Below are 26,551 nucleotides of genomic sequence, written 5' to 3'. Positions count from 1 at the left end.
TGCAGAACAGATTCAGAAAAATTAAAAAGGCACTTAACTACAAATCACAACCACTGACAAGCAAAGGTGCTGGTATTGTGAGATTCTAATAGCCACTTAAACAGAGTAGAGTTTTCTTCTAAAAGTCATTCAGTTTTAAAGGCTTAGAAAGCAAATTACTGAGCAGCAAAATTTAACGTGCAGAAAAAGAAGTCGCAGTGGTGGGAATCTGACGGTGCCAACGTGAAATTACAGTAAGTGTTTAGGACAAGATTCAGCGTAAGAAATGTAAAAGGCTCCGCTCTAATGAGCAGTAAGTGGACACTGGCGACATCTCACATGATGCTGGAGACGTTTTGTGACAAAACTATAAAAATAGCTTCACTATTGAGCCTACAGGTTTAGCCAATAAATGTCACACTGTAGCATTTGCGAGCTCTATAAATGGTGGTGAAAATCAAGAAAACTTTTTCCTGCTGCAAAGGCCCCAAACAAGCCGGGGCCAGGATGGCTTCAGAGTCCAGTCTTCATCCCTGTCTCTGAAGAACCACAGCGGCATCTGCACCGGGGTGTCCAATGACAGCTGGCCCCCTTCTTATAGAAACAGAACATCCTGACACTGTCAACTCATGGCTTTCTTCACAGAGAGATATTATTGTCAACTCTTGCAGATGAAATGAAAAGATGTTCTGGATGGTATCATAAAAATAGCTATGTTTATTTAACAAAGACCAATTCTCTCCAGATTATTATTATTTTTTTTTACATTGTGAAAATGACCGAGCAAGAGCGCAGGCTCTCAGCTGAGTCTATTATAGCCTCTGCCACCGGGGGTGGGGGAGGTGGTGGCACGTGCCGGGCATCTCGTCTCCAGAGTGCCGGTGCAGCATCCAGGATCCACACCACCTCCCTCCTGACCGGCACTGGAAGAAATGGAGGAGCAACTGTGGCCCCTCCCCCTTCACCTACAACTTCTCTGCTCCAAGGGAAGCTGCTAACAATGCAGATCCCAGCATAAGGAGGCTCTCCCCACACTGACTAGTTAGTATGGGGCCAAGACCTCTGGACAAGAGAGACTATGGAGAACCAGACTATGAACAGATCGCCAGCCCAGGGACCAGGAGTCTCTGTTAAGTCCATAGAAGAAAACAGAGGTTACAGGGAAACTGAAGTCAGTGAAATCCTTTAAGACCCTGTCCTCATATGATTTCTCCTTCTGGTCTAAATCAGGAAATAGCACGATAGTCTTTGTTCCAAATAGTCTATCATCACCTAGACTAGAATCCTAAAGAGGTAACACCGTCTTGGAAAACTACCGAGGATTACATCTTTTGAAAACACTCTGATTTGAGTTTACTTATTAAGTAATATTATTTGCTTAATTTTCATGTGCTATTGTGCAGATGTTCCCACAGGCATTGGTTCTACAGTGAGAGGTGAGCTTGTCCTTATTTTGCCTTGGTGCTTTGGAAATTAAATATCACTAACAAGAAGTAAATGATTTTTTTATCCACACTTAGAGCAGAGTTCAATTAGGTGTCTAAAATGTAGACTAAGCAGTATCATGTATGTGTGATAATACATATATTCTTGTTAGTTTTTATTGCTTTAGATTTATCATACTTGTAACTGTATTCACATATCCAGTATGACTGATGCAGATTCTCTTTGTCATCCAACTGTATTTTTTAAAGTGCACATTTCTTTGTGCTGCTAAAGTGTAAAACACAAAAGGACATACATGGTAATGCTTTGCATGTAAGTATCACGTTTTTCTTTCAAGAAAAATACTTGTTATTTGGGGATAATTTTAAACACAATTTAAGATAATGATATTGATCAAACTGGCCACAATATTTGGTTGATAGTAGACAATTCATTAAATGTATCTTCAAATTCTGGCAACAGAGAACCTTGGCAGTTGACATTGCATATAGAGAAAAAGTTATGGAAGGGCCATTTATTTGTTTTGAAATACTGAATTCAATTTAGAGGTAGAAATTGTGGTAAAATATTTGAATATATATACATAATTTCTTTTAGCTAGTAATTTATTGTGTAGCTAATGAGGAACATGGGTTCCTTTCAAGAGAAAGAGTGAAAACTTCTAAGAAGTTTCTTCATTTTAAAAATTGCTTTAAAAGTTTGACAAGAATCTTAGGGGCCATTATCATTTCAGTAATATTTTATCTAGGTCTGTGAAATTAAAAATCATACCTGATTAAAGTTGTTTGCATACGTGAGTGTATTGGTACACTGACTCCTATTTAATTTTCTTTATTAAGAGCTACTAGAAATTTACTTTCATTTTAGTCTTTCTGTTACCAGAAATATGTCATTTAACCCATCACACATGATTGACTTACAAGTGTCACTATATCACATTTTGAAAAAAAGTAATTTAATAAACACACATCCACAGTCTGGAATGAGTCAGTGGGCATATGCTGCATGCAGAAATGCTAGTTTGAAAAGGGCAATCCATCACTCCCCACAGAGGGCAAGGAGGAGTTCCCCACAGGTGTCTGAGTTGAAAGGCTGAGTTGCCAGAGTACTTTCAAGAAAGAACAGGCCGGATGTGGCTGGGTGCTTTGAAGATGAGGGCTGCAGACCACAGTCTATTTAACAGACGTTTCATATGAACCAGTCTCTGCAAAGCTCCGAAGAAAACCCTTTAACTTCAAGTAATAGGATTCTTGGATTTATAAGGAAAAAAAAAATCAGTTGTAAAAGGAAATTTTGAAATGTTTCCAAAACTGTTTAGGCCTGAGAGCGAGGAAAAATATCAGTAAGTCTCAAATCTTACGAAAAACCAGCCTGGAGAACTAGAGGACAAAATCAGCGTATTTTCCTTCCCTTTATACACAAATAAATGCCTGGGTGAGGAAGGCTTTCTCTGATTCTTCTGCCTAGCCTGAGCACTTGACAAATTAGGGAGATGAGAAAAACTTCGGGAGCTGTGGTCTAACTGTACACTTATGATAATATTTACCGCTGGGCCCCTAGACATGCTCTGGATTTCTGTGAAGTATTTCTGTGATATTCAGAGGAAAGCACTGAACATTTCTGTTGCAATTTTCAACTTCTCATATGAATGAGCAAGAAAACATCTCATTTTATCTGAAAAAGAAATACACATTTGCTTATCTCTCAAGTTCAACTCAGAACTGAGTACTTGTGCAGCAAAAACCAAGCACAGGTTTCACATCGAACAGGTAAATTTCATTTTCTTAGTTTCAAAAGTAAACGTTTTTATGCATATTTAAGCCTATGTAAGAGCTCTAGAAACCAACACATTTGTGTAATTTTGAAACTGCTAAGCCTGTGTTTGAGTTTAATTATGTCATTCAGCAAGAAAATCTTGAAATTTGTGTCTTGGGCTATTTTTTAAATTTGTATTTCTTGGGCTTACGATTTTAATACCTTTATAGTGAACACTGCCAATAAATGTTCAGGCCTTAAAAAAAGGTCACGACAAACTTACAATTCAATGAATTATATAAAAACAAAGATAATAAATTAAAAGGAAACAAGTCACAATTCCTAGAACCACCTTGCCACCAAAATGCAGACACAGCCAAGGCATTACTGAAATCTTGGATTCTCTTAGAGTAACAAAGAAAAGAAAATGTTCCCTACTTTACAGTTGTTAAAAGTTCCATGTGATCTTGCTATTTCAATGAACACAATTTTACAAGTTATTTCTTAATGACACTCCTAGGCCCTGGACAGTAATGATCCCAAACTCAATACAGCTGAGTAAACGACATGTGCTCTTCTGGAAGAGAAATTCAGAGAACAGAAGGGTTCAGTAAGCTTTCTGTACCTATGACATGAAATACTGCAGTGTTATATCAGAACACAAAAATCTATTCCGTTTGGGCTTAATCTTATATAGCAAATGGATTTAATTTATGGCAGAAGTTTCTTTTCAGCTCAACAACCTGAACCCGTAAAGACCTCAATCTGTCTGTTTCGTGGTTTACATCATCTGTTTTAGGGATCCTGTTTGCTACGGAAGTACAGCAAGCGAGCAAACAACCAAATCAGATAAAAGTTTACAATCCTGGAAGCTACAGCAACTACAATACAACATGTGGTTTGAAAAGGGAATAACAACTAGTCAGTCAAACAGCAAGATGATTTCTCTCACCATCTCAGCAATTTTGAAATTTCCTACACGTATGACAAAAGAAAAATACACCTCTCTCTTCATAAAGCAAGGAACACCAGGAATAATGCCCTCATACCAAAGAAACATTACTAACAGTAACAGCTCCCATCTGTAGTGCCTGTGATTTCCCCAACGATCCTACAGTGTAGGCACTGTTATCTCCACTGGAAGGTGATGATGATGAGAATAACCACCTCACTAAGATTCAGGATCTGCCAGGGGCTGGGCTAAAAGGTTTATATGCAGTACCCTGTGTAATCTTCACGGAAACCTTGAGTTAGACACTATTATCATCCCATTTTATAGATAAAGAAATGGAGGTTCAGACAGGTTTAAGAATAGGTGCAACCAGTAATAGAGATTAGACCAAGTCTGGTGTCTGTTGGTTCGAGTCTGCTGCTCCTACCCAATAACGCCTCCTCTCCAAGCGGTACTGGAGACACTGCAGTATTAGTATTATTATTGTATTACTTTACTGTGCTTCACTTTATTACACTCTGCACATGGTACATTTTTTACAAATCGAAGGTTTGTGGCAGCCCTGCACTGAGCAAGCCTGTCAGTGCCATTCTCTTCAATAGAGTTTGCTAATTCTGTGTCTCTGTGTTTCCACATTTTGATAATCCTGGCATTATTTCAAACTTTTCACTATTATTATATTTGTTACAGTGATCCGTGGTCAGTGATCTCTGATGTGAGTACTGTAACTGCAGACGTGGTGGAAAAGGCAAGAGGACGAGAATTAGAAGCAGAGGCTGCAATCTCACAGTAAGACTTTAGCAGAGGAGGTGTTGTCTTATGAATGAGCAAAGAAAGTGGTTTTCCTGAGATGGAATCTACTCCTGGTGAAGACGCTATGAAGATTATTGAAATGAGAGCAAAAAAATTAGAATATTACGTTAACTTAGTTGATGCAGCAGTGGCAGGGTTTGAGAGAATTGATTTCAATTTTGAAAGAAGTTCTACTATGAGTAAAATGGTAGCAAACAGCATTGCATGCTACAGAGAAACTGTCTGAGAGAGGAGTCAATTTAGATGGCAAACTTCACTGTTGTCTTATTTTAAGAAGTTGTCACAGCCATCTCAACCATCAGCAGCCACTGCTGATCAGTCAGCAGCCATCAACATCAAGACAAGACCCTCTACCAGCAAAAAGACACGCCTCATTGAAGGCTTAGATGATGGTTAGCTTCTTTTTAGCCATAAAGCATTTTTTAACTAAGGTATGTGCATTTTAGACATCATGCAAACTTAACAGACCACAGTATAGTGCACACATAACTTTTAAATGCACTGGGAAACCAAAAAACTCACAGGACTTGCTTTCTTGCAAAACCTACTTTAAAACTGTGGTGGCCTGGAACCTGCAAAATCTCCAAGGTATGCCTGTATTTTTATTAGCAAGAAAGTTATCTGGATGACACATTAACTGTATATAACTGTACTTTAAAGCTTCTGGAGTCTACTTTAAAATGTATCACAATATTACAGCCCATTACTATACTTCCGAAAGTGAACTAGTTTATCAGAAAAGAAAACTGTGTGCTGTACAAGAACAGAACGGAGCAGAACAGTAACTGGGAGAGGCAGGAAATGTATCCAGGGTGCCTGCCTCGGTCACTCACAGGGAGGCAAGGTCCTCACCCAGATCGTCTGTAAATACAAAAGGCTTGCTGTACATTATTTGCTTTCCTAAAACGAGACGGGAAGGCAAGGGCATCTGCTCAGGACCCGTCCTCCTTGGGTCTAATTGTTAGCAAGCACGACTTGATGAATTAAAGAAGTGCTCACCTCGTGTGCAGAAAAGAGGAGCAAAGCAAGCCTGAGATGGTTATTATTAGAAAGGCCTGATTTCAAGGTTGGCCCCTGACTATAGAGTCTGGGGATCTGGATTTTGGGAGGGTTCTCCCCACCCCCTCCCTGATAAGAATGGTCACTATGCCTAAGCTATTTGGGCAAACAAGATGGTTCATGCTAAACAGCTTCCTTCCTCCTGGGGTCTGGAATTCCGGTCAGTGCTGGGCAGAGGGTGCCTATGTGGTCAGCGCCCAGTAGCAGCTCTGAGCCCCGGAGTCTCCAACATGCTTCCCCAGGGGACGTCTCACATGTGGTGTTAAAATTTGCTGCCAGAGGAATTAAGCACAAGCTATGTGACTCCACTGGGAGAGGACTCCTGACAGCTTGCACTTGGTTTCCTCCAGACTTTGCTCCTGTACCTTTTCCCTTTGCTGACTGTGTTCCTGTATTTTTCCCCTGCAGTAAACCACAGCTGTGAGCACAAGGGCACGCTGAGTCCTGGGAGTCCTCCTAGTGAATCAGGGAACTGAGGGTGGTCTCTGGGACCTCGACACACACAGAAATATACTTTTAGACTGTACTTATAAAACAGCCACTGCCGATAATATGACCATAATTTTATGACCATAAAAATTTACTTAAGATGGCACGAGCCCTGGAGAAGTTTTACTCCCCACTAGCAAGTACCAAACTAAGTTCCAAACACCTGGACCTTGGACTGAGTTAAGTAATGTGTATTTTTAACAAGTGATACCTACCAGGAACTCTAGCAGGAAAGGAATCAGGAGACCCTGCTCCAGCACCACCCTCTTCATCTTCTTCTTCAAATTCCAAATTCTCTTCTTCACCAGGTGCTAAAATTCTTCTACATGCAAAAAGTCAGAAAAAATAGTGAGCTACAAAACTAAATATACTAGAGAAGCCTCATAGCTACTCATTTCCTAGGCAAAATGTTGATATAAAAAAATGCTGACATAAAAATGTTTTTTTAATATATTTTTATTGAAGTATAGTCAGTTTACAATGTTGTGTCAATTAAAAGTGTTAATATATTGCTATCAATGATATTGATGATACCAACATTGATATAAAAAAATCCAGAAATACCTGAAAAATAGGTATAAAATAAGATGATACAATAAGAAAACAAATATTGGTGCTTATCTATTTTACCTTAAGGGGACAGGCTGAACATCAAACGGGAATTCTTTATTATATGTAAGAATATTCTTTAGGACTAGAATTAAAAAGAGAAAGACATGAATTCTTCAAGGAATCAAAATAAAAACTTTTATTACAAATGACTGATTTTTAATCAAGTTTACTTTGCCTATTAATACTTTTTAAAAAAAATTCCTAACTGTGTCACCACCTAGAGCCACAGTACATTTGTCCACTGGAAGTCTTAGCAAAGTGAAAACATCCATCGTGTGCTCCAAACACTAGCAATTTCAGAGTACTGTCAGATCTCCACGGACAGTAACTTCCAGAGTCTCACAGCCCTCAGGAAAACGAACCCCAAAATAATTCTTCTATGTACAAAGTCCAAGGGGAGACACGGGGAACCAGAGAAAACAGACTAACTCCTCCTGGAATACTTTAAAAGATCGGTGTCAAGCCTGGCCAGTGAGAGGTACAGGGGCACATCTTACTCCAGGTCCTGATTTGATTTCCCCTCAACTTCCTAAAAGTGGTAAAATTTGCAGTAGTGAGGTTATCATTCTCATACGTCTTTTATAATCGTTTATTATATATGTAATATATACATGCATATATGTACATATATTCATATGGGTGTACACACACACACACAAAGAGGGATTTATCCTCAAAAGAAGTCTTCAAACAGCATGGTACCACCTCCTGTATTATGGCTGTGGTCAGTGATTATGTCCTGGCATGTACACTTAAAGAGAGATGTTCTACAGCTCTGCCTACATTTGGAGAGGTACTGTATGTAATTCAGTGCTTCACATCTGGCTGTGCGGAGTCCGAGTAACTATCTGAAATTATATGAGGGTGAAGTAATGGCATAAACAGGGCAATCCAAAATGTTCCTGGGATTTCGTACACAACTAATTCAGTCTCTCTAGTTTTGGAGTCTTGCAGTTCAGAGCTAAAGTAGATATGGCACATCGTTGTCCCCAAAAAGGAGATCCCTGTGTTAGTTAGACGTGCTTATCAGACTTCTTCTAAAAGATGCACTCTTATTAAGCCCTGCAGAGAGAGAAGTCTGAGACTTGTGTCTACAGTCTCATTCCTTCTTATTCTCTCTGCCTCTCCCTCCAACTCTTACTGTCATTCTACCTCTCAACAGATGTGCACTGAGTGCTCAGTGACTGTTTCAGGTGCTAAAGATGTGGTGTGACTGAGACAGAGGGCTCCCCCCAGTCAGGAGGAGCAGACAATCATAAGCCGACAAATAAACAAGCTAACGTAAGGCTGTGATTCGTGTTACAAAAGGAACAAAGACGATGCCTGTGTGAGCGGAGTAGAGGGACAACTCCCGCTGAGGTGAACAGGGTAGGCCTCTCACAGATGAGTTATTAGAAGACACTTGACCCATATGACCTGGATGAGTGGAAACGTCCATAAGGAGCCCTGGGGCAAGGGCTCTCCAAGTATCAGAGAACAGGCTAGAGCAACAGCAAGCTCTAGGCAGGAGCTGGCTGGGCTTGTTCAAGGACTGAAACGGACTGTATAGCTGAGGTCTGATAAGTAAGGGGGAAGTGACAAAAGATCTGACACCAGATCTCAGCCCTTCAATGATGTCAATGACTCGAGCATTCACATAACTACTCTGAGTCTGTTTCCCCAGTCCTCAAATCGGAATACCACTTCCTTCACAGACTGTTGAGAGAATGAAATTAAATAACATAGTATATGGAATTGAATAGGAAAAATTTAAATACCATAAAAGTAGAAGCCTACATTACTATACAGTGACTTAGTCTCTCCATAGTTTTCCCTGTCTTGCTGACTAGAATCCTACTATTCCAGATTTCCCTAAGAAGCACTATTTTTAAAATCATAAGCATATCCTTCCTAAACTTGGTGCATGACTGCTGACTGTGAGTAAACTACTCATTCAATTAAAATATCAATTAATCACTTACGTGGTATTGTGCTAGATACTGAGAACAGGAGAATGAGTGACAAAAAAAATGTATATTCATATTAGAAATAATCATATTTTAATAATAAAGGGAAAATCAACCCTTAAAATATGTATAAAACATCAATAAAAAAGCTGAAAATCATGTTAGTTATCAAGAACATCTTGAATTTGTATTATAATACAAGAATTAAATGGTATTTTCTTTTCTTAGGTTTCAATGCTTTGGAAAGGAAATGTTTATTCTGGCCTCATAGCCTCTAATTTATTTTGTATTACAAGCATATATACTGTATCAGATATCAGATATATATACTTTATCAGATATTTAATTTGTGTGAATAATTTTGGAAGAAAAATAACAGGTCCTTTCTCACTTTCTGTAATTGCAGGACAGGCTTCCATTTTCACCAACTATGGAATAACAGGGATTCTAATGTCCTTTTAAAATAGGGTTTTACATAAACTTTACGTAGGATTTTTCCTTGGATACTCATATTGATATTTGAGGAGGATTTAGAAAAGAGGAGAAGCCAGCTACTAATGTCATGGAAGGTGTTATCCTGAGCACGGAGTCCACCACGGGCTGGGGACTAACCGGCTGGTTCAGTAGAACGCACGCACACAGGCCCCCTGAACGGCAGGCGTGATGCGCACTCTACCGGTGAAAACTCAGAACTCCCAGCGCTCTCACGGACCACGGACTGCCACCCTCCTGAAGCTTACACTCTAAAAATCACACACACACAAACATCAAATGTGCCCTTCTTTTGTGGCTGACTTTTTTTGTTTTTGTGGTAGGCAAAATGAGCAAGTGCTTCCCATCTGAAAGATTATTTTTTTTTATTATGGGAGACCATTCCCTGAAGACATTCAACTCTATTCAACTTAAAAGTTTCCCAAGTTCATACTATAGGCAAGGCATTGAATTACGCTCTGTGGGGGAAATACAAAGGTTATTCACAATCTTCTTGAGGAGAGAAATAAATGTGAGACTAATTAATATAGGGAAGACCACGATGGTGGATATAAAAACGCTCCTACAAAGGGCGTGCAGCAGAGTGTAATTACGGCTGGGGAGAGTGGAGAAGCTTTCAGAGAGAGGTCGGGTTTCTCTGGGGCCCTGAAAGATGAATTAATGGAAGGGAACTTTACAGTAATGGAGGGATATGATTAAGAAGTAATATATTACTAAGGATTAACGTAAAAAAATTAAATAACTAGTTACTTTCAAGATCTTAGGTTTAGTATGAATTTCAGACAGGATTATCAAGAGATTTTAAAAACTCTGAAGGAAAAATACAATAGCACAATAAACCAAGTCCAACATATTGAAAGATGCAGTCATTCATTCATTTTCCTTTCCTTACATTCTTAGAAGAGGCAGAGGCCAGCTTGACTAAGAACACAGTCTGAAATATAGTCAAACACCAATCTGTAGAAAATGTTTAATTCTGATAAAATAATTAACTCGTGACAACTGCCTAGATCATATAAATTCAAAATTAATTACAGAGCATATCCTGTATGTATCCTGAGATGCAATATTCACATTTATGTTCCTTTAAGAGGCAACAGCAGATAAAATCATCTAAAAAGATAATTAAGTACCAAGAAGGGAGAAGTCCAAATGAAAAGCATTATATAAATTCAAAATATAACAAAATGATTCCTAATGATAATCTTTCCTTTTTTGGGGGGGGGTGGTGGTAATTAGGTTTGTTTATTTAATTTTCTTTTTAGTGGAGGCACTGGGGATTGAAACCAGGACCCTGTGCATGCTAAGCACACACTCAACCACTGAGCTAACCCTCACCCCCAATACTCTTTCTTTTCCATTCCCACCCCAAATCTTAAAAAAACCAAACAAAAATAGAGGACTAATCCAGATTTTAGTCCAATCTTCCACTAAGACATGGGTCAATAATCTCTCAGGTGCTTGAACTGAAGAACTATGGTGTTTAGGACTGAAGTCAATATTGCACCGTTACAAATATTAATAACAGAGTGCAGTGGTAGGAACACAGGCTTTGAGATCACTTAGAACCCTGGCCAAAACCTGGTTCTGGCATTTACAAGTTGTAAGACAAGTGTAAGACATGGACAAGTGTCAGTTGAGACGATTTATCTGAGGGCTTGGCACATCGCTGCTACTCTAAAAAATGCTAACCATTATTACCAGGGAGAGATTCTATGAGGCAGTAGGAAAAATAACTGAGTGTGTCTATGCAAAAAGATAATTTTGAGTATAAGCCTTTACAATCTTTACAGTTATACTATGTATCTATAATACTGTTAAGTTTTATTTGGAAACAAACTGAAAAGAACTGGAAAACAGTGACTAAATAAGGATCCCAAATCCTAATTATTCTTATCTAAAAAATTGAACACTATAATTTTCTTTAGAAACATCATATAATTCAGACATCCTAACTGTAGCTAAAATCTTTTGTTAAAGCCATCAATGTGCTTTTTTTAAAATAATCTTATATATAGCCAGTCACAAAAGACTATATATTGTATGACTCTATTTATATGAAATGTTCAGAAGAGACAAATTTATAGAGACAAAAGGTAGATTAGTGGTTGCCTAGGGCTGGGAATTGGGGGAAGCTTGGGGGAAATGAGTGGATGCTAATGGACACAGGGTTTCTTTATGGGGTGATAAAAATGTCCTAAAATTGACTGTGGTGATATTCAATACCTGTGCCTTTGCCTACATTGCAAACATTTCCTCTAAGAGAACATTCATTTGAACCAGCAAAAAAGCTTTATCTGGCAGCATCCTAACCACCAAAATATTTGAAGAAATGGTTTACTTCAAAAAAACTTTCAGGAAGGGAAAGGAAAACGAGGACAACAGGGAAAAGTTTTATAGAGCAGATCCAACAGCTGGACGCAGTTTTCAGTGACATGCAGCATAAACAGGCATCAATGACTATAACTTTGTATTCTCCAGCAGACTCTATTGTACATATTTACCAAAATAATTGTAGTCTTACTAAAGTGATTAAAACGAAACAAAGGTTAAAACACACAGATGAAGTACAATCTAGAATCAAATAATTTTTCATATTCTACAGTAAAGATGAACCAAATAATAATTCCTATAAATATTATGGGAATTATAAAGCACAAAAAAAATCACATAGGACTAGATATTAACAGAAATTAATCAGCATCTATGCTAAAGAGTCAATATCTATAATAGCTTAAATATTTATTTTTCTAAAGGAGTATCACTAAAAAATACAAAAATGTAAAATAAACTTACTTGGTTCTAGCTTCTTCAGATCCTCCAGTTTAAATTCTTCTTGGGACTGTGTGGACTAAAATATGCATATTATATCTTGTTATTGCAAAGATTTCACTGCGCCCTATGTCTTTTAAGTGGTTGACTAAGTATTCAAAAAGCAGCCCAAATAAATGAATCTATTTCTTGCTTTCAATAGAAAATAAGAAGTTCCAAATTGATTATTGTTTCTGTAATTTTGGAATGTTTAGGCTAAAAAAACAGAAAAAACTGAAGTCACTTTTTATTTTTACTATGTAAAATATGAACTAAAATTTTTAATATGAGTTTAACCCATGGATTCCTACTGTCATAAAACTTTTCTGAGATAATACTGCTTTTGGCATGAATGCCTAACATTTTATCAGGATAGTTCACAATTTCTTTCCCTTATATTAGAAAGTTGGGGGGAGTACCTATTTACCTGTAAAGCTGCACTTCGTAATTCCAAGCATGTTGCAATTTTGCCTATGGTTTTCTGTAGGAAAAAGAGAAAGCTATAAATACCAAATACATTATAACTGTTAGTTGTCAATATCATCAAGTTAATTTTTATTGATAAGCGACCAATAATTTTAAAAAATAAGTTAAATTTTATTTCTTTATACCATCTTGCAGACTTTGGAAATGAGAAACAGGAGGCAAAGGGCTGGGATCAGGCAGAGAAGGTGAGTATACGTTTGCTCCTGACCTAAAGTGGCACAACCAATTTTTTTTTTATTTAACTTTTTTTTAAATTGAAGTATAGTTAATTTACAATGTTGTGTTAGTTTCAGGTATACAGTGAAGTGGTTCATATATATATATATATTTTCAGATTCTTTTCCTTTATAGGTTATTACAAGATATTGCATACAGCTCCTTGTGCTATACAATAGTCCTTGTTGTTTATCTATTTTATACATGGTAGTATGTGTATGTTAATCCCAAACTCCTAATTTATCCTCTTCCCCTTTCCTCTTTGGTAACCATAAGTTTGTTTTCTATGTCTGTGAGTATATTTCTGTCTTGTAAATAAGTTCACCTGTATCATTAATTTTAAATCAAGTTTGCTTTGATGATAGCTTCAGACACGATTTAAAGGGTGAATATAAGTGATAGGACATAGTCCTTGCTTTTAGTAGCCTCATGTTTCTACTATATAAGACACGTACAGAATCACTGTCATGTAAAGCAGAGGCACTTGATTCTACAGACCTCAGCAAAGTAAGCTGTTACATATGTCCTGGAGAAACAGGACAAGAATCTGTATTAGGAATCAAGCCCCAACGACTGGGAGGATTTCTAAAACTAAAGAACTTAGAAAACTGTCATAGTTCCATTGTCTAAAGTCCCAAACTGAAGCAGGGAGAAACAGGCTTGAAATGTGAAATACGTATGTGTATTGGGTGAGGGGGGTCATTACGAACGGGACCTTCTATGAGTAGCTGGGGAATCTGTTATTACGTTAGCAATAAATTACGCAGATAGTTTTTGGACAGAAGAATGACTATCAGATTCGCCCTGCAATAAGACTGCCATGATAACAGTATCCATAGATTAAAGCAGAAAATGGAAAAGACTAAAGGCAAGATCACTCAGGCTATTTCAACTGTCCCGGTCAATGGTAAGCAGAACCAGAACATGAATGACCAGGGTGAAAAGGAAAAGGAGGAGACCCACAGAAGAAAACGCTGCAAGAGCAGGCAGCTGAATTATGCCCAACGAGACTTTGAAATCCTTCCAAAAAAGACATTAACTCTTTATTAGGAATAAATTCAGACTATAAAAGTGAAGTATGTATGTGCAATATTTGCAATACCTTCACAATAAAATACTCTAAAAAAGATGTTTTTTTACACATACTGATGACCTGCAAAAGTTTAATCCATTAGATTTGGTGGTTTTCTCTTTTGTCAGTTTTCTTTGGATGATAAATGAGGAGCAAAGAGGAATAACAAGTATTATCCTGGTCCCTGGCACTCAGGCTAGCAGGCACTTCGCAATTATCATACGGACAATGGACAGCTAGGACAGCAATTCACAAAATAAACCACTGCTGAGCAAAAGCTATGACTCTTGGCCAAGGAACAAGTAATAATATTTAACTACCTCCAAAATCTTCAAAGATTTCTTTTAATCTTAGTATAAGAGTTTAGAAAATGCCAAATTTTATTCTGAAAATTTACATTTAAATATTACATTTAATATAATTACTGCAGAAGAGTTCAAGATGAGCACCAATTTATTCACCCTCTCAAATAGCTGTTGTAGAGGAACCAGCAACAGTCTTCTCCACATAAAATCTAATACCCCCGAATCACTGTTGTCAAATAAACCACTCAAATCTGACAAAACTAGTTAAAAATTTTAAATATGATTACATGGTAATAGTAATGACTAACAACTATTGAGCACTCACTTACTAAGTGAGAGCCTCTCCTAAGTAATTACACACATTAATTCATTTAATCCTGACTATAATCCTATAAGTTAGATATGATTTCATAGCTGTGAAAACGGAAGACAGGTTAAGCAATTTGCCCTAGACATTAATGCCTTCTATAGAATAGCAATACATACAACAAAGCAATACTCTTATTTTAAAACCACTTGGTCATACTTTTTATGTTATTTTAAAAATGATTTTTAAAAAGGCTTGTCTGTATTAAGGGAAATGTATCAATGAGTAAGTCTTTCAAAATACTAGTTAACGCCCTTGCCTTCTTTACTATGCATTACACTTGATTTGATGTTTCTAACTTTTAAGGTAAAATGTAAACAACTGGGTCCACTAATAACCTATTTTAAATTTAAACATTTCTTCAAGTTAAGCAGAAGCAACAGTTTTTTACACAGAATCTACTGAACTATGGCAAAATACCAACAGGCATTATTCATAACTATTTTAAGGGACCACACCCAACTTCAGTATTAAAAAAGGAGTGAAACACTATCATTTTCAGCTGTAGCAATGACTTTTAAAACATGCAGCATTTATTGACATCAAAATCAAGTGCTTGCTACTGTAATTATTTCACCTTTCTCAGAAAGAAATGGTTCAGAAAACTTATTAAGCACGAGGCCATTTGTGTCAGAATATAAGGATTGACTACTAATACACATTGACTAAGCACTGAAGGTAAGTGAAGTTTAATTTTAGAAAGATTTAAATAATTACCACTTGACTCAAATTAATTGCTTATGCCTAACATGGTATAGAAATGGAAAACGTTCTCGTTTTCAGAATATTGGCTATTTTACTTTGTCATCGCTGGGGAAATCGACAACTCAAAAAGAGCAGTTAAAGGAAAAGGTGGAAGAGACACATACGATTAAAAAGTTAAATTAATTTTGCTGAAACATATTTAATTTACATCAGGAAAAACAGGTTTGAAAAACACGCATAGTTAAAGTCGTACTCCCAATCCAGACTTAATATTTTAGATTTAAACAGCCAGTCATGTACTTTCTAGCTGGGAAGGAGGCCGGGAAGAAAAGGAGGGAGGGGGAGGCAGTGGAAAGGGGGGACCTATAAAATATAAAACAAGCATATAGTGCTGGAATTCTCATTACCACTAGATTTGATTCAAAACAGGGAAAAACTTTCTAAGCATCATGAGACAGGATGTTCTCTTCTGTCCAGAAACTTACATGAGAAAATCTACTACACCAAAGCAGGGAATTTAATGGAATGAATGCTTTTGGCAGCCATTCTTTGGCTACTAAACCCAGTTGTTATAATGACAAAACTATTAAGAGCTGAAATGAAAGCTAAGTCAACTGATCATGAGGGAGGATCAAATAAGAATTATAAACCTTCTTTTTTTTTTTTTTTAGAATTATAAACTTTCTTATTTTCCACCAGAAATCTTTGAGAATATTATGAATAGAAAATCCATATGAAGATTTTTTTTATCACCAGTTAATAAAGCTGAGAGATCACTAGTTCTCTGCTTCAGAGTTCTTTAGATTTAAAATAAATATTGTGAAGATTCACTCAAAAAGTAGGATTCCTCTTTTAAAATAACAATTATATATGAATAAATATCAATAACCTAAGAGCCAACAAAGCATTTATTCATCAAATATTTGTGAAATCTTATTGTGAGAGTAAAAAACCGCATTAAGAAAGCACTTTAGAGACACAGATGGTGTTAAAAACATCTTCTTTCAAAGTTCCACAAATTATTGAATGGTTGGCATAATTCTAAAATTTGTCACTGCCAAAACATTTAAAATGGTAAAAGCATTAAAGAATCTAATTCAAAATAGAAAACATAAAGAACAATTTTGCTTAGAATAATGTAAAGAACATTCTCCATTTTCCTCTTTTAAGGAAAAAAGTCGAGTTTCTTCTCCTTCAGCTCACATGCCAGGTCTGGCATTCAATTCATTCTGCAGACCTAACAGTTGGTTTCAAAATATCCCGTAACATGTTCTTCAGAATACCAGACCCAATGAAACACTATAAGGAGAGGAGGAGGGGGACTTCCAAAAGCAAACAAATTTAAGAAATACTCCATTACTCAAACTCTTTAAAAATCCAACACATACATTAACATATTAACAGCCCTGACAAGTCACAAACTCCATTCAAATAACATCGATGAATTTTTCCGAGTCAATGTTCTCCAGATAATGTCTGGGAAATCTTCTCTGTAGTCACAACTGGCAGCCACACAGGCCTCCTAGGCAGGTATTATAAATGATACCTCAGAAATCAGGCCTCCAGGAGAGGAGGAGGACAGAACACCTCAAAGGCAGAGGTCATTAGAAGATTTAGGGATACCTTTCAAGATGATTTAGGGTTATCTAATCCCTTATTTCACAATAAGGAAGTGAAGGCCAGAGACAGAGCCAGGATTCAAGACCAAGTGTTCTGACTCTAGATCCCAGGCTCCTTCCTCTAAGTCACACTGCCTCCTGGGCCTCGTGGAGGGTAAGAGCTGTATTAGCTGAAAAAAAGGACAGCAGCCAGGTGCCTAGTAAGGAACAGCTGTACATTAAAGATTAAATAAACAGCATTGTCGAACTCTAGCTTTAGCCTTAGAAAGTTAAAGAAAATTAAGAAAAAGCTAATTTTTTCTCATTAGTCTAATCATCATCAGGTAACAACGCTCATTTTCTGATGTCATTTTTTACAATTTTAGTATGTCTTAGGTCAAATCTGCAGGTATTTTAACTCAATTCTGTGATGCCAGCTGATCACTTCCTAATTAATTCTTAGATTTCACCAATCTTAGAGAGGCGACAAAGGGTACAGCCTTTGTTCCCTTCCTTACGCAAAACTAACACTTCTTCTTTGGTAATTATTTTGCAGGGCTAAAATCCTAAATTTCCTAAATCTATGGTGGATATTAGCAATTACTAAGGAAAAAAGAAAAATAAACACTTTCAAATTTTAAATGTGCTATTTCTTTTTAAAATACAAAATAAAGGTATCCTAGATAACACAGACACTAAATATTTTTAAAGTGCAAATATACTAACTTGTGTAAGAAATAGGCCTAACCCTAATCTTTGGGGTTTTTTTTTTTCCCCCGAACTCTTATAAAGAAGAATCAAATGACTACGGGTCTAAGGACTGAAACAAATTTGTTCAGGCTTACTTAAAAGGTGTGCAAAAAAATCACTCCCACTCCCACCCCTTGTACAAAAAAAGAATGAAAGCAGATTAAGTCACCATGGTTTTCACAATGTCTTTCCTTAAGAAATGAGAAGAAAATTGACAATTTTTTTCAATATCTAAGAGTTTAAAATTTGGCTTAACACTCGATACCTTGAGCCAGCAAACAGTGAATTTTTTCACTTCTCACTTTTTTAAAGTAAAGTTTCTTAAAGTATCCCCTTTTTCACAGTCTCTAGCACTACAGGGACTCAACCTGACACATTAAACTTTTAATTCAAGGCAAAAAGAGCACCACTGAAACATTTTGAAACATTATGCATTTATTTTGCTGACGGAGTTTTATGCCAAATTCTTGAACTAATTTTTTTGAGTGGGTTTTTTGTTTGTTTTGGTTTGGTTTGGTTTCATTTTTGTTTGCTTGTTTTGAGAGGAGGTGGAGGAGTTAAGAAAGTTCAGAGTTAAGTAAGCACTGAGGTGGGGTGCAATTACTCACCATCAAACTCCAGTCTCTGGAATCCCCCCTCCCCAACCAAAGTGTGAATGGTTTCCATTAAAGTTTAGCAAAGCTAAATGGCTGAGTAAAGAAATTCAGTAAGTGAGAAATTTATTACATGGTAAATCACGTGGTATCTCCAAGTGATCACCTAATGTTCTGCAAAGCATGATCAGTATCATTCTCTGTACTTAAATATAACGGTTTTCGTTTGTTTTTGCTTAATGGACTCAAAAGACAACCCTTTTCATTTGGAATCTGACGTATCTAGAGATTATTTAATGGTACCTTTTGTTCTTCTGTGAATTCAGAATTATTGTGTTGAGCTTGGGCCTCTTTTTGTAGGTGTCTTGCTAATCTGTAAGAAGAAAAAAACATTCTTTAGAATTGAAGAAAAGCAAATCATCTCAAGGGCAAGGTAAAACAATTTAAATCTTGAAAAACAGACAATAAAGTACAATGATACTGTCTTCTGTTTTCAAACTATAAATCTACGTTATCTTTAGAATCAAACTCTTTATACAATGACAATGAAAATAAGATATAATACTTTTCATACCATTTCACTAGGACAAATTTCAGCTCCAGGCAGTAAAAACAGAATCTTAGAGCTGAAAAGAATCTCAAATGACATCTAGTCCAACTTTCTTTAGTATGCATGAATTTCTTCTAGAACGAGCCAATAAGCAGTTGTCCAGATTCTGCTTAAACACTTCCAGCGAGCATCAACCACAGACACTTTATCAGTCTATCATTAATTTGCTGATAAGATTAGTTCAAATTACAGCTGTGAAAAAGTGAAGACACCATCAAATTATACTTTTGAAAACATTTTTTGTGGAAAATAAAGAAAATCTTCTACAAATCAGACATGGAAATCACTGTTTGCCCACTTATCATCATACTTAAAAATAGCAGCTAGGTATTGGGTAAGTTTTCAAGGATGGATCTGCGTTACAAGTCTAAGCTTACAGTAAGGAACCAAAGCTATTTCTGAGACAGCAAAAACCAAAGGATTGACTCTTACAGCTAAACAATAGAAAGACAAATAACTCTTTAAAAAATTAGTAAATGGTTTGATTGAATAGACACTTCTCCAAAGAAATGGCCAATAATCACATGAATATCATATCATTAGTCATCAGGGAAATATAAATCAAAACCACAAATACCCACTAGGATGGGTATAATTTTTAAAAAGAGGGAGAAAAAAATATAAGGGTGTTGGCAAGGATGTGGAAATTGGAACCCTTATACGTTGACGGTAGGAATGTAAAATGGTATAGTCATTGTGGAAAACAGTTTGGCAGTTTCTCAGAAAGTTAAACATGGAGTTACCACATAACCCAGCAATTCAAAATCCTAGGTATATTCCCAAGAGAACAGAGAATATGTTCATGCAAAAAAACTTACACGAATGTTCACAGGAGCAGCATTATGTGTGACAGCCAAAAAGCAGAACTACACAAAATATCCCTCAACTGATGAATGGATTAACAAAATGTGGTGCACCCATTCGATGGAATATTATTTGGCCATAAAAAGGAATGGAATACTGATACATGCTACAACATGGATGAACTTCAAAAACATTATGTTAAATGAAAAAAGCTAGACGTAAAAGATCATATAGTATATGATTCCATTTACACGAAATATCCAGAATAGGCAAATCACTAGAAATAGAAAGCAGGTTAGTGGTTGCCAGGGACTGGGGAAAGGAGAAAATTGGAAGTGACCAATATCACGTAAAGGGTTTCTTTCAGGGGTGATGGAAACATTCTGGAATTAGATAGTGGTGGTGGTGGCATAACATTGTGAATATACTAAAACCCACCAAACTCTACAACTTTACTATGGGAAATTTCACGTTATGTGCTATTTAATCTCAGTTTTTAAAAATCTGCAGAGGGGGACAAAAACCCAAAGAATTCAAAGGATTTTTTGGTGAAACATGTTAGAACTGGCAGAATTTGAAACTATAATTCCCAAGCATACTATACTATTCTGAGTGGCGAATGGAGGCAGGGATACAAAGGGTAGCAAGTGCTAGATTTCCTCCTAAGCCATTGCAAAAGACAGTTCTCCAAGCTTCCAAAAAGTCTTACATGGAAGTTCTGTTCTATACAATCACGTCTTTAGTGATCAGGTGTAAAGTTCACTTGATGGCTTCCATCCAATCTATGCAACAGTTGACTCCTCCTTATCAAAAAGCAAGAAACTCCTACATAAAATCATTAACATTTGCCAGGATAGCTCCATCATGTTACTTAATCAAATTGCTTCCATTCATTTCTTTCTTTTCCCCCAACACTGAAACCCCCAAAGATATTTTTCCTCAACTATCATTCATAGACCCATTCTTTGTGGATCTTATACAGGGGTGAGTACAATTAGAAACAGAGATAGCCATTGTCCTTGTTCTGTCCCTGGTTTCCTTTCTAACTCTTGCTGGCCTACCATCTACATGGAGTTCTTTTTAGGAATCACAGCCTACACTTAACAATGTCAATTACACATCCCTGAACTCAGGGACGTTACAGTGCGGCACAGTTTCTTTATTTGAATAGTTCTCCACACAACAGACTAATAGTGACAACCTACGCAGGATTACTGTCAGAACAAAAGGTGTAGCTCTAACCTCCTGTTCAAGAGCTAACAGTCAGTAGACAAGGATGTTAGAGTCAAACAGAACGCTCTTTTTCTAAAATTAAGCAACAAGATAGAGAACATAGTGTATGGTTCCATTTCTGTAAGGTTGAGAACAAGCAAAACTGAACTTTGCTCTTGGAAATCTATGCCTATAGGTCTGAGTGTAACTGAAGGAGAGGAATCTTTAGTAATGTTCTTGCCTTTGTTTAGCAGTGTTGTCTTTGTGACGATTCATCGAGTTGTACATTTATGATTGTGCATTTTTTTGGAAGTATGTTGTAGTCAATAAAAGCAACACAAGACAAAACAAACATAACAAATTAGGCAGAAAATGGGAGGAAACATATATCTGATCAAGGATTTATATCCAAATACACAAAGAACCCTTATAACTCAATTGTTAAAAGACAAACAATTCAATTTTAAAATTGGGCAAAAGATTTGAAGAGATGTTTTACAAACAAGATTTACAAGGAAAATGAGCATCACATGAAAAGATGCTCAGCATCATTAGTCATAAGTGAAGGGCAAGTTAAAACCACAGTCAAGTACACTACCTACCCGTTAGAATGGCTAATCAAAGAGACATCCATTAGCAAATGCCATCAATGTGGAGAACAGGAATTCTCATATATGCTTGGTAGAAATGTAAAATGGTACTCAGTTTGGACACCCATTTGGCAATTTCCCTTTAAAAATTACACATTAATTTACCATATGAGCCAGCAATTCCACTCCTAAGTATCTGCCCAAGAATAATGAAAATACATGTGCACACAAAGACTTACACATGAAGGCTCATATCAACATTAATGATAAAAGTCAAAAAGTAGGAACAACTCAAATGTCCATCACCTAGTGAATGGATACAAAATGTGGTATATCCATACAACGTAATGGCATTCAGCAGTAACAAGAAACAAAGCACCCATACACGTCACAACATGCAAAAACCTCAAAAACATTATGCTAAATGAAAGAAGCCACGTACAAAAGAGCACATACTACATGATTCAATTTACATGAAGTGTCCGGACAAGAACACTTCTTTACATCTTTAGAGACAGAATATAGACTGATGGCTGCCTGGGGCTAGAGTGGGAATATGGAATGACTGCAAGTGGGCACAAGGGATCTCTTTTTGATGATGGAAATGGTCTAAAATTTGATTGTAATGATGGTTGCGCAACTTGGTAAATTTACTAAAAATTCACTGAACTGTACAAGTGAAATGGGTGAATTTTATGATGTATAAATTATACCTCAATAAAGTTACCTTTAAAAACTTTTTTAAAACCTAGGCAAAAAAATTATCTAAATGCATAAATGACTACACCATTTTAAGACAAAGTAAGACATAAATCTGTTCACTGAGGGAAAATCCACATGCTCTGGCTATCAGACGAGCGGGTGAAAAGAGTAGACATTCTATTAGTAAAGGTGAGAAACCTATCAAATATTCTTCTCTAGAGAATAACCTCAGCTTACAAGGATGCCCACAGGTAATACAGGACCATCCCCCAGGGGGAGTTTTAAATATACTGACAGCCCTAAACAAGTGACCCACAGAAACCCCACAGCAACCCATGACAAAAAACAGTGCTTCTTCCTCTCTACAGTGAAGGACTAGTTTTTTTCCCCCCCAGTATGTTTCAGGCTGATACTTTTATAAAACACAATAAAAACTATCGTGAAGATGTCAAATTGCTGTAAGTTTCTAAATCTTAAATCTCAATTTCTTCATCTCGTTGCAGACCAGAAACAGTTTGCAGACCGGCAAGGATCTGAGACCCTACCTTGAGAAGCGCTGATATAAAGCATAATAAAGATGATTAACAACAGGGATTGTCCAGTCTTCAAACTCATTGAACAGTGGGTGGACTGTACATGTAAAATGGGTGAATTTCATGGTATGTAAATTATACCTCAATAAAGCTATTGCGGTGCTGGGTTAAAACCTCAGGACTGATCCTGTGACATATCTGATTCTGAGCAGCACAGTCCGTGCCACTGTACCCTAAGTTAGGGGGCAGGTACCCCCAGGTCGCTGAAAGAGGTAGCCTGCTAGATGGAGTTGCTTTGAATTCATCACGTGTATTTTGGATTGCAGTTTTAGTTTTGACATAATTTGTTTAAATCTTCAAACAGTATTTTGGCATCCATTCCTTCATGCCCTCAGAGCATACTCCTGGATCAAGCCATTCACTACAATACAATAATTATATAAGATCTAAATGAATAATTACTTAATAATAGCCTTGTACTACTCTGGACACTAAGTCTACAGTAGTGAACAAACCAGACAGCCCCTCATAAACCCTGCCCTCAAAGGGCTTACATTCAAGTGGGGAGAGAGACAATAAACAAAATGAATACACAAAATATATTGTATTTTAAATGGTAATAAATACTATGGAAAAAAATAAGCAGGACTGCAAAGACTGAAGCAGGGGGAGTGGCAGCGGGCGGCAGGCTCAAACGGGCAATTTTAAATAGGGTGGCTGGAGAGGGCCTCCCAGGGAAGGCAATAGTTGGAAAAGACCTGAAGGAGGGGATCAAGTGACCCAAGCAGACAGTGGGGGAAGAGTGTTCCAGAAAAAGGACAGAGCCCTACAGCAGAAGCAGGCTTCAGGAAACAGCAAGGAGTAGGGTAGCACTTACTCTTTTCAGACGTACACAGCAGCAACACCCAGATACTCTAAAATCCTCGGTTAGACTCATACTCTGAGGGTGGAAATCAAATCTTACCCCTTTTTACATTGCCCAGCTTTCATTCGCTGAGTGATGAAATTGTTTAAGCTGCGACATTCTTACCTTTAGTACAAACATGGTCATTCCCTCCCCCAACATCTCCATCCCATGAATTCATTCCTGCCTCCCCAGTTAGAAAGGCCAGTTCTCCTAGACCCCTCCTCCTTCTCTCCTCAATATCCAGTCAGTGAGTAATCCTGTCAATTCCTTTTTACATCACTGAGTGGCCTCTAAATGGTCTCCTTTTCTACAGCCTTTCCCCCAAACAAATAATTCAAATAAAAGACAACTGACCTTCATTTCTGAATATATTAATTTTAAATTCAACCTCATTTTATGTGTAGTCTGTATGTGTATAAAATTTAAGCCAATCATCACACATTTCCATTCAGATTTGACACTGGTAGTTTTTACCATAAGTTGAGAACTACTCTGAATCGTGAAGTTCAAGGTTAGTATTGAGGTTCAACAATAGATTTGTCCGTGCCTATTACTCCTTTATTGAGATGTTTCTAGAACTCCCAGCTGAACAGCTTGCATATTCAGTTTTCCTTTGTGATTTCAATTGGACATGGTATTCTTCACTTTCCACGGTGAGGTCTGCTGCTGAGTAACAACAGCTGCCAAGTCCCACCACATCACAAGTGAGAGGCAGCTTGAGATTTCAGGATATGCAAGTTTAGTTAACACCCGGAATGAGTTTATGTGGGTGCTGGATGTCTAACTGGCTACAGTGTGGAAGGATACGAAGGAAATCTTCTCATTTGTCCAGTTCATTTACACAATGCATCTTAAATAAAAATGTCATAAGCACTAGATAGTATAGCAGACAGGATCTGGAACTGAAAAAAAAAATTCCAGATTTCAATGGTATAATGTTGTGACCCTACATAATCTGGTTAACCTGAGCTTCAGTTTCCTCCAAGAATAATAATATTTGTAAAATAAGAATAATAATATTCTCACTGAATAGTTGCAAGAGCAGGTGAAATCAAGAGAAAGTGCAAAACAAATGCCAGTAGTTGTTACACACGGCAAAATGGCCCAGAGCATGGCGGTTCTCAGGGATTTTTTAAACTACAGGCAATTCAAAGTCAGTGAGATGAGATATAGAACATCCACACATTTAAATTATCTTCATGGTCAGATCAAAACAAGTAACTACTGAAGAGAAAGAATAAAGGAGTCAGATCTTCCAAGTACCCATCCTGTATTCTTTCCAAAAGACAATGAGGAGAAAGAAAAATTTGTTTTCCTTATACATGGTTTCAAACAATAATTTGCTTTAAACCAAGACTTAATTAATGGCAACAGTTTGCAAACAATAGCATTTTAGCAGGCAGTTCTTACTTTTCAGTAAAATGTGCAAGAAACTATGCAAGATTATATATGTACGCAAATCTTGTCTTTTAATTTTAAAAACATTCCTGAAGTTTTGGGAGGAAACCAGAAAGGGAAAGAAATCGGACTTGGGTTGATCAAAGAACCTGGTACTAACATGTACCCTGCGGCTATACATTATACACAGGAAAAGGAGGAAGAACCCAAGGAGGGAGTGGTGGCTCCTGTGCGTGCTCTATTAATTCACATTTTGCTCTCTTCTGTTCACATCCTGCGCGGACTCCACCCAGAGCAACCGAGCGAGGGGGTGGGTGGGACTCACACAGCCTAGCAAATAACAGTCCCAGAAACCGAAACGGAATCGAGGTGAATAGTGAAAACACGGCTCACTAGAAAGCGGGGTGGAGAAGGGGCGCGAGAGGGGACGCTTCTTTGGGCTGATGAGCCACCTCCGGCCTCGCTGCTTCCTGGGGGCAACTCCTCCCCTCCATTGCCTTCATTTCCCTCCTGTCCTCCACATGGGAGGAGGAAGGCACCGTACACAGAGCAAGGCCACTCATCCCTGGAACGTGGGCGGAGAACACACAAGTATTCCTCAGAGATTCCAAAAGAGAAATTGAGGGGCGGCAACCTGAGAGAGGCGGAGGAAAGGAGGAAAGGAAACTGACTGCAGAGCGGGGGACCCGTGAAACGGTGGAAAGGAACTAAGTAGGTAGCCTGATAGGGCCGGCGCCCAAGGAAAGCAGGGCTACCTGTTGCACGCAACTGGCCCTGCGGAGGCGGAGGGCGAAGGGCGAGAAACCCCAGAGAGCGGACCGTTGTCTACAGGGAAGCCTCTCTGGGGCCAGTGCGATCTCAGCCCCAGTGCCTGCAGGGCCCCACCCTGAGAAGCCTTGGCTGCAGATACAGTGATGAGAGACACCGACAGAAAGAAGGGGGAGGCGGTCGACTGGAGCTGGTCTGGCCCGCTCCCGTGGTTAGTCACTCACATCTGATACTCGTCTATCGCCTCCACCAGCTGGCCCCAAGAATCGAAGTCGGCGCCTCTCCTAAAACTGGCGCCCCAGCGCTGCAGCAGACTCCGGGTCACCTCCGACATGGCCGGTCCCCACCCCGTCCCCTCCCGCCCCTACCCCAGCAAGGCCGGGCTCTAGGGCGCCATCCTCCCCGGGCCTGGCCCCGACATTAACAGGGCCAGGAGGAACCGCTACGGCCACCACCGCCACCCGCCAAGGAGCCGCCCAAGCCCATTTGCCGCCACAGCCAAACTTTGCGGCTCCGAAGCGGCCGCCCCGCCGAGACTCCGCCCCCGAGGCCCCGCCTCGCGTTAGGTTGAGGCCGCCCCG

At 38.1% G+C, this 26,551-nt stretch overlaps 1 protein-coding gene across 1 annotated transcript in view; it reads right to left on the bottom strand.

The window, feature by feature from the left end:
* The window catches only part of AIDA (axin interactor, dorsalization associated), a 35,085-nt gene extending 8,569 nt beyond the window's left edge, over window positions 1–26,516 (bottom strand). The window contains exons 1-6 of the mRNA XM_032466645.1: window positions 26,195–26,516; window positions 18,750–18,819; window positions 12,782–12,835; window positions 12,340–12,394; window positions 7,124–7,187; window positions 6,709–6,815 (exon numbers count right to left, since the gene is read on the bottom strand). Of these exons, the coding sequence (XP_032322536.1) occupies window positions 6,709–6,815; window positions 7,124–7,187; window positions 12,340–12,394; window positions 12,782–12,835; window positions 18,750–18,819; window positions 26,195–26,304 (460 nt within the window). The 5' untranslated portion in view covers window positions 26,305–26,516. The remainder of the gene's footprint in view (window positions 1–6,708; window positions 6,816–7,123; window positions 7,188–12,339; window positions 12,395–12,781; window positions 12,836–18,749; window positions 18,820–26,194) is intronic.
* Between the last annotated feature and the right edge of the window lie 35 nt (window positions 26,517–26,551).

Source organism: Camelus ferus, chromosome 23 (genome assembly GCF_009834535.1).
Source record: "Camelus ferus isolate YT-003-E chromosome 23, BCGSAC_Cfer_1.0, whole genome shotgun sequence".
Taxonomy (NCBI): Eukaryota; Metazoa; Chordata; class Mammalia; order Artiodactyla; family Camelidae; genus Camelus; species Camelus ferus.
The sequence above is the reverse complement of the archived record's forward strand: the minus strand, read 5'-3'. Positions and strand labels throughout refer to the sequence as shown.